Source organism: Physeter macrocephalus, chromosome 21 (genome assembly GCF_002837175.3).
Source record: "Physeter macrocephalus isolate SW-GA chromosome 21, ASM283717v5, whole genome shotgun sequence".
NCBI classification, from domain to species: domain Eukaryota; kingdom Metazoa; phylum Chordata; class Mammalia; order Artiodactyla; family Physeteridae; genus Physeter; species Physeter macrocephalus.
The window spans coordinates 104658093-104667193 of NC_041234.1; the positions used below are offsets into that span (position 1 = coordinate 104658093).

The following is a 9101-nucleotide window of genomic DNA, read 5'->3' on the forward strand; positions in this document are numbered from 1 at the left end:
TCAAAAATTTAACTGTTAATTTTCATAAAAAATTACCTGCAAACTGTTAGGTTTCTAACACTCAGGAACTAAAGTTCAAAAATTTAAGTCAATTGTTTGTATGGTTTTATCAAAATCATAGGTACCAATTACTGACTTTTTGAAATAAAGTACAAATCTAAGTGTCGTAAAATGTTGTTTCGTAAGGTACAGATGAGAAACGACTTTGTAAAGCACGAACCCTTCACGTGCTATTAACTGAGGCTTTGGAAAAGTAAGGTCTCCTCACAAAGCTTTTCTTCTACCTCATATGCTGAACTCTTAGGTTTTAAAATATTCAACTTGCCTTTATTCCTGTTTTGGGGAGGGTGTGGGGGTGTGAGCCTGCCAGCTGGTTAGAAGCCAAGAGTTATCCAGTCAGACCTGAATGGAAAAGTCTAGGATTTGTTTATTTCATATTCGAGTTCAAAAGCAAGAGACAATTTAAATAATAACAGAGTAACAGGAAAAAAATGCAAAGAAAGAAAACAAATCAGTTAGACTCCAGAAGAACCTTCAAGAATATTTAATTCGGAAAATGTTATTGGTTTCGAGAACTTGACTGAAAGAAAACAGCTGGGCAGAGTTCAAGGTTTTAAATTAAAAAACAATCTAACAAGGTCTATGGGGATAACTCTTTGAGCCACATTTTGGAGACCAGATTCATTTCTACCAAGTAAAAATAATAGCAGTCTAAGCTAAAAAGGAAATTCCTCACAACTGAGGTAGTTACTAAGTATCAGCACATTTTCCAAGTTCTCACAAGGCAGCTTAGCTATTTACAATCAATTTTTCCTCATACATAAATGGAGCGCCTTTTCAATTTTATGTCTTCTGTGATTTGTCTAAAAAATAAAAGAACACTTATACACACCAGCCAGAATATGCCTATTTTATTAACATCATGCTTTAATAAATAACTGGCTACTTCTAATAAAATTAAGCCTCTGTTGACAACAGCCCCCAATATTCCATTTCGTCCATTCTACAGAATTTGGTGTAAAAAGTTGAAGGAAATGTAGACCCTGAGCTATCAAGTAATTATGTTTCAATATAAAAATAGAGAATTACTCTTACAACTGAAGATTAAACAATAACACAAACAACCTCTCTGTGGGTTTCAGCTTCCGTGGAATTGGTTGGGATCTTAATGGCTGTCTAAAGCAGGAAGAGACTTGCAGAGTGTGATTCTTTCTGAAGACTTCTGGGAACTCTTTTTAACGTGGTTTTGTTATATGCTCATAGTTTTACGGGCTGTCATTTGGTAAGGACTCAAGGGAAGAAAGGGCTCCAAAGGGGCCAAGGCAGTGCTTACTTACTCTTTGGCCTGGGACAAGAGATAATGGCCTTTGCCCGTTCACCCGAGTGGCTAAAGGTCACCACTAAGATGTGGCCTTCTCAGCTCTACCTACTCCTACTCCTTCCCCGCCCCCCGCCAAATCCCGACAACGCATGAAAAACAATCTGGACACTCAGATCTCCCCAAGTGGGCTACTTGGCTGATAGGGTAGCACACAGCTGTGAACCATGCATGGCGAGACCCTTGCCTTTCCGATCAGACGGGGCTGGGAGAGAAAAAGACTCAAATAAGACACCTTAAATCTCTTTTAAAAAAAAAAAAAAAAAAAAAAAAAAAACCTGGGATCCAAAAACAAACGCAAATACACCTGCTCGGACGAAAACTTTGCTTGTGTGTTGATAGTTACTCCCTGAGCCCAGGCTGTACCCCAGTTCTGGCTAGCCCCCAGCCAGCTCCCTCTATGTGACCGGGGTTGAGATCTGGAACAAGAAGGACCAAATGAGATTGTTGGGATATCAATTCAAGGAGGGTCAAGTGTGGACACGAAGACCAGCACACAGTGGGGAGAGAAAAAGACTCAAATAAGACACCTTAAATCTCTTTTAAAAAAAAAAAAAAAAAAAAAAAAAAAAAACCTGGGATCCAAAAACAAACGCAAATACACCTGCTCGGACGAAAACTTTGCTTGTGTGTTGATAGTTACTCCCTGAGCCCAGGCTGTACCCCAGTTCTGGCTAGCCCCCAGCCAGCTCCCTCTATGTGACCGGGGTTGAGATCTGGAACAAGAAGGACCAAATGAGATTGTTGGGATATCAATTCAAGGAGGGTCAAGTGTGGACACGAAGACCAGCACACAGTGGGTGTGCTAACTTGCCTGGATAAAAAACCCAAACCAAACCAAACCCACCCCCAAACTAAGTGTGAACAGGTGATAACTAGGATATCCTGGATGCCTTATATCTTTCGAGGGAGAATGCATCAGGAATCTTCTAGATGGACTACACTTTAAGTATAAGCAGCTTCAAGAAATGGACCTGTGAGCTTAGTTTATACAATCCAACTCAACCAAAATGGGTAGTCTGCAGTCTCTTCCCGTCCCCAGCTATAAATGAAGTATAATCTTCTTCTTGTATTGATGTTTGAATACAACCTGACAAGTGACTCAGAAGCCCCCTTGCGCCTTCACATTCTGTCCTAACTTAATAAAAAATGTTAAAAATGACCTCCTCTTCTCTCCAGATAAGGCAACTAAAAACAACAGGGATAAATGGCAATTTTACTGCTTGTTGGGCTTTTTCTTTTAATAAGATATCATGATAAATAAAACCTGCTTCTGTACAGCTATTTAATGGTTCAGAAGTACGTACATGTTACATGCCAAGAAAGGACCCTGGTTTTCTTGTAAGAAACAAGGTGAGACCGTATTGAAGAAGAAAAAAAACCCACAAACAAAACAAAACAAAACAAAACAAAACAAACAAACAGAGTGATAAAAATCACAAATGCACAACTAACTACAGTTCTGTACCTACACTGTTAGCCACATTTAACATGATTCTGAGGGAGCAGGACTGACCTTACGCACAAGTCCCCCTTTCCCGCAAAACTGAATGAAAAAACAAAGTCAGCATCTTTTAAACCAGTGGCCACATAGTAAAAACTGTACATTGTTGTCCATTCATTTAAAAAGCAAAGTCACTAGGATGGTATAAAAGTGATAACCGGTGCCTTTTTAACTTTTTGATGATGAACACGTTTTCTCTAAGGTTGAGAATTATCTCCATTCTCCCTGCATAACCAGTGACAAGATGCAGAAGACAGTGAGGAAGTAGGGCCGGGCCCCAGCGGGGACCCCAGCGCTGCTGGCTTTATCGTTGACACTCTTCCCAGAGTGGTCAGTGGCGTTATACTCAAACTCCGAAGGGCACTGCTGATACGCACATCCACTTCCACTTCCTTCTCCACTGCTCTCATCGCCTATTTTTGAAAAAAAAAAAAACAAAACAAAACAAAACAATGGAATAGAGATTTCATTCTGCCGCTTCTCATCACAAGGTATACAACAATTTGTCCTTTAGAAGCACAAATGCTTACTGATATCAAAGAAGTCCACATCATTCCCATTATAAGCATTCTTCATTTTACTGGTCATAACTCGAAGAGCCATGATTTGACGAAGGATCAGTATGTCCGGTTTGCTGGTGTCAACCTGGACCTCCGGATTATTGCCCTGGTTGGCTAATCCGTTTCCTGTCACTGCAAACAGGTACCTGCAATGAGGAATGATGCCCATTCACATGATCAGTGAAACAAAAAGTTACAGAAGATAAGTCAATGATTCCTGCCTAGGTGCTAGTATTTTCCACCGAGGGCAATGAACTGCAAGTGCTTGCCTTTCGAATAACTCGAATCTCTCCTTTTCCTGGGTATACATTATGGTTCTCCAATCTGACTGTGACCTTTTTGAAAACCACCCGTTTCGTGGAGGTTGGTGGGTCCGAGTGAAGTGGGTACTTGTCTAACTTACTGAGTATGAAGGCGACGGACAGAGAGCATCATCAAGTAGAGAATGAGACCTTTGGAGAACTGGTACTTTATGAGGCCAGGCCATCGAGCACAGGACCACAGGTATAAAGCATTAAAAATAATGACACTGTTAAAACAGCCCAATCCCTCATTGCAGCCGTAACACCAGCTTATAACCATTGTCACAGACCTTTGCCCCTTTGCCCCAGAACTCTTTGCAAGTAGCTGGGGGCCTTCCCGACACTTCTACAGCAGAGCCAATTCCTAAGAAGGTCTAGAAGCCTTCCATGTTGTTGCCACCTACTTGTGAAATGCTTCTTGCTGCCTCGACTAAACAACTGAGCAAACCTCCTCGGAAAGGCCTCCGGGCATCTAGGAAGGGAGAGATTGCACACCCCGTTCGACGGAGGCTAACCTGCTTTTGCCTTTTCCATTCCAGCAGTCGTCCTCATTGCCGTTTCCTGCAGCCATCCTCTCATCGTTGCAGACGTTACTAGGAAGAGAGGACCAGAACTTCTTGGCCTGTTTCAGTTTCTCCTTGACATCAGTAACCTCATTAAGAGAGGGAGAGAGAAAGAGACCTCTGTAAAACCCCCAAACCACCTACCCATGTGCCTTTTTCATCACCGTAAAGCATCTCCAGAGTCTCTCTGTAGTCAGAAGAGCCATCTGAGGCCCACTGGGTCTCACACCCCGGAGATACACTGATAAGACACAGTCTCTTCTCGCGGGCTTTTATAACTCAGGATCCAGGCTATGTGTTACCCACACTGTGAAACAAAAGGCAGGTGTTCAGACATGCCTCCGCGCACCCCATTTGTAAGCCTACGGGTGAAATTTCTGAGCTAGGGAATCAAAGAGGCAGGTTCACTGACATCCCTGTGCAAGTTGCCGGAAAACTTTCACTTGAAAAGACCCAACATCCCAAATAAAGATGCATTTCGAGCAAATGTTTTCAGTTCTTTGTCATTAAACACGGCCATTCCTGCCACAGTGCTCACCAGTCGGTCCAAACTAGTGCCAGCTGCTGTGGTTGGGCGCTCCTCGGGGTGAAAGGGTCTGAAGCGGGCATTGAAGGCACTTTCAGAGATGGAACGGGAAATCCGACCAGCTGGGAGAGGCTTAGGGGGTCCACATCCCTGGAAAACCTGTATTGGCATAAGTGCGGTCACATGATGGAAGTGACATCGCAGGCTGGAGCGGGCCCCTTCCTCTCCTTTCCAGGACCCGGCCTTCCTTACCTTCTGAGACACCTGCACGCTGTTCTCCTGCATGTTCATAATAGCATCCGAAATCTTCACATCGATGGGATCCATGACCGATTCAATGTTGAAAGGACCCTCTAACCTCTCGGCCACCATCAGCATAGCATCTAACATGAGGTTTGGGGCAGAACAATACAGCATACAAAGGAAATCATTAGCTTGGCCTTGGGTGAGCAGTCTGATTATTTTGCTGTCTTTGTTTCCCTTGGGGGGTGGTGCTGGGGGGGGGGCGGGGTGGGGGGAGAGGGAGAGGCATGATCATCATTAATTCATGCTTTTAGATCTATTTCTATGACACAGAACTTCATTCAGTCAGTATGTACCACTAGCTCTCTAGAGTGTGAAGTGACCAGATGAAGGCTTTATTCCACAGCAAGGAAACCCAATCGGGAACCTTCTAACGCACTGCTTATTCATCTCTCCACGAGTCAGTGGCTGTTGTTGTACGGCTCTGAGCTAGCTCCCAGCTGACAAACCTAAGGCTGGAAGCAGAATAACATGCCAGTTCTCCCAGAGACCTCCACGGATCTTCTCATTTCATGTTCCATTTACAAGAGTCAAAAACATAAATCAGTTCGAATCCTGGCACACCAATTCTTTTCTTTCATTTTTTAAATGAAACCCTTTCAAATAATGACATTTTGAGAAATGCAATTTTTGTATTAAGATAAACTTCCCGCTTCAAATACAAGGGCCTTGAGTTATTTTAAAGCAAAAACTTGTACCTCTTTTTATTCAAATGAAAAGACAACCCAAGACAGGGCAAAAATCCGTGTGTTCACAATGTGAGTCTTCACTAATTACTCCGGGAATCACTTTTACATTTTGGAGGCGTCTAGAATTTTTTAGGACACATTGAATCTCTTAAATGAAAAGTGCTGTATGGGTTTTCTTCTCATCCATGGTTCTCGGGATTATGCGATTTAGTATTTTTCCCTGATACTTATTGTGTAAAATTAGAAGAAATTGGAAAGGTAATCTCCAAATGAGAAAAAGGATGCCTCATTCATGACAAGCAGTGAACTTTTAAACTTGTTCTTTCCCCTTAAAGGAGAGTTAGGCTCACATTCTCCACAGCCTTCAGGTAGTCCAAGGACAGCTGCCAGAAAGAAGGGCGAGTTTCTAGAAGATGGTGTGTCTCTCTCAAAGCGCAGGCCACAGCTGAACTTCTACCTAAGCTCGCTGATGGAAAGGAGTTCTGGCATCAGCAGATCAGTGAACCCAAATCTGGTCAGCGACCTTTCACCTTCCCCCGAGAACAAATGCAACCCAACATTTTAAAGCATGGGCTCATTTCTTTCAACTACAGTTCCGATGTCACAAACCACCGAATAGATGTCCGTGCAATGCAATTTTTTTCTGAAAGTCATAACAAATGAAGTCTCAGGTTGCACTGTGGTAAGCGCCAATGAACTGGCACTTCCAACCTCTAAGGAAAGGCGGACAGCATGAATATACCATTGTGCTCGAGGAGAGGAAAAATGCGTTTGATGTGCTAGCAAAAGGGGACTTCGGTAAACAAGTGGAGCACAACCTAAACGTGTTCATCACTGTCGAAGCATCAGGGCTGCCACGTCCAGACAGCACACGCCTTCGGAGCCGAGAAGGAGTTGCTGGCTCCAGAGAAAAATATTATGAAGGGACAGACCATAAACATCTCAAACACAGAGGTTTCAACAGGAAGGCAACGGAGCACCTCGTCACTACTTATTCCCCTAGTGGCAAGGAAAGGCCAGATCATGGACGTGTTCGTGTGTTTGTGAAAGGGAACATAAACCCCAATTCTTCTGGCTGTCTTGGTGTCTTTGTCAACTCCAGGCCAGCCGGCCGTGCACAAGGGCCTGGGAAGGGAGAGGGGCCAGGCCCTTGTGGCGCCGGTGCCATGGCGTTGCGTGTCCCGCGACTGAAGAATGCGAGTGAGGCTGTGGTCTGCCTGGAGGCTGCAACCCGGGGGCCAAAGCCGCCCCTCAGCCCCAGGGCAAGTCCTGCCTGGCTATCCACTGGGCGCCTCCATAGAAGCGGCCGGCCCTGATGAGAAGCCCCAAGAGGAGTCCCACGATGGCTGGTCCGGTGTTGTTGCTTCTGAGGGATCTAGGCTGCAGGTCTCCCTTTGCGGGGTATCTGACTGGCTCCTGCCTCTTGCCAGGAACTGGCTGACGTCCCAGCCGACCCCCTCATACTAAATTCCCAGTGGCAGCAGACATGTGACGTTCATAAGGGTGGCTAGAAGTCAAATGAATGTTACCACGACGCCAGTATACGACGGAGAGCAAGTTGCACCTACCCGTAATTTATGATTCCCCAGAAACTGACTTTCGTGGTCGTGGTGGTGGTGGGAGTATTTTTCAAAAGGAAGGTCTCCTGTAACCAACCTCTTATGATGCCAAGTCCAAGGTGTTTTGACTATTCGGATCCACCTTGATAAAGGTGGACGACAGTTTAATAGGTACAGTTCAAGAGAGGGACAGGAGGGCTCGGCAGCAAGAAGGCAGAGTTGGAAAACTCATCCTTAGTCTCTTCAAAGGGTCTAGTCCAACTGCAGGATTTTAGCGCTCAGGACACTCCCCCCGCCACCTGGGCAACAAAGCAGCCCCTTCTCACTAGGGAAAGCGATTCCTCTTGCACTGTGCCTCCGATAATCAGAAACCCAATCTTCAACCTCGCGACCCGACTGGATGAACAAAAGGCAGTTTCCCAACTTAACCCCAACATCTGATTTAAAGAAGTGGGGAAAAAAGCCCTCGCCCATTCATTAACTGCAGTCATTTTTTAAGGGGGGAAAAATTCCTTGCAAAGGAAAAAAAAAAAAAGAACTTATGGCAAAGGTATGTAAATTGGGACTGAATTCTATAACCACAGAGCAAATTAATTAAACTCTTGTGAAAATCCACGAAAAAGCACTGGAGATTAACAAGGTCTATTACTCCTGGCCTTTTATATCAGCTTATTAGAAATAAATAATAAAACACCCATTAAAAAGGAAGTTTAGATATAATTATATTCCTCCTCCCTCCCGAAAGTATCATTTAAAATAACTGAGAAAATTGATTCTGAAATCCTACCAATTTCCACTTGGGTTGAATTTTTGTTTCATCAAAGATAACAAATGTAATCTGTAAAACACACAGCGAGAATGGTGGCAGCAAGGGAAGTCCTCCTTGATTTAGAGTACCTGGTTGAAGACGTTAATTAAGCAAGCCAGAGTATGGTTTTGATATGAACCTGCAGACTCTTGGAAAAAATATGTAGAAGAATTTGTATTTTAAGACGAGTTTCTGAGTTATAGTTTCTGTCAGACACATTAGAAGAACAGAATAGTGTACTTCATTCCTGATGTGCCTGTAGAGAAGTTACCCAAACTAGATCATTGTCACCATTTTTGCTACTGTATAGCAAATGCTACAGAGCTCTGCCCAGAGAACTAGTGCATTAGATGTTACAGGGGAAAGCGAAAAGGCAAATCACCTTGTTTTTTAAAAATGAATTTAGCAAAAGTGAGCTGCAAACTTGACATTTGGGGTGGGGGTGAGAGTGGGATTAAAAAAGAGACAAAGAAAAAACTTTCAACTTTAGATCTAGAAATGCCATGGGCTTTTATTTCCATGGGAAATATTTTCCAGCAACAATTTCTCCCATGGCTTCTTTCTGGGCACGATGTGCCATTTGTGCATGTGTGTGTTGGCTAGTCTTATGCCTTCCCTTTCATGGGATTCTGCTTTTCTGTGTGTGCAAGCTTTTTTCAGGTCTTCTAGCTTTGAGCTGTTTAGGCTACACTTGTGCTGAAGCATTTAATATTCACAACTTTTTTTTCCCCTTGTGTCACTGTTCTCAAGAATCTGTTGGAGGGCTTCCCTGGTGGCACAGCGGTTGAGAGTCCGCCTGCCGATGCAGGGGACGCGGGTTGATGCCCCGGTCCGGGAAGATCCCACGTGCCGCGGAGGGGCTGGGCCCGTGAGCCATGGCCGCTGAGCCCGCGCGTCCGGAGCCTGTGC

The 9101-nt window shown here is 44.1% G+C and overlaps 1 protein-coding gene across 1 annotated transcript in view; it reads right to left on the reverse strand.

Moving 5' to 3' along the window:
* Positions 1-1943: 1943 nt before the first annotated feature.
* GPC4 (glypican 4) overlaps positions 1944-9101 on the reverse strand; it is a 110616-nt gene continuing 103458 nt past the window's right edge. The window contains exons 5-9 of the mRNA XM_024128101.3: positions 5086-5216; positions 4846-4992; positions 4260-4396; positions 3413-3588; positions 1944-3295 (exon numbers count right to left, since the gene is read on the reverse strand). Of these exons, the coding sequence (XP_023983869.1) occupies positions 3093-3295; positions 3413-3588; positions 4260-4396; positions 4846-4992; positions 5086-5216 (794 nt within the window). The 3' untranslated portion in view covers positions 1944-3092. The remainder of the gene's footprint in view (positions 3296-3412; positions 3589-4259; positions 4397-4845; positions 4993-5085; positions 5217-9101) is intronic.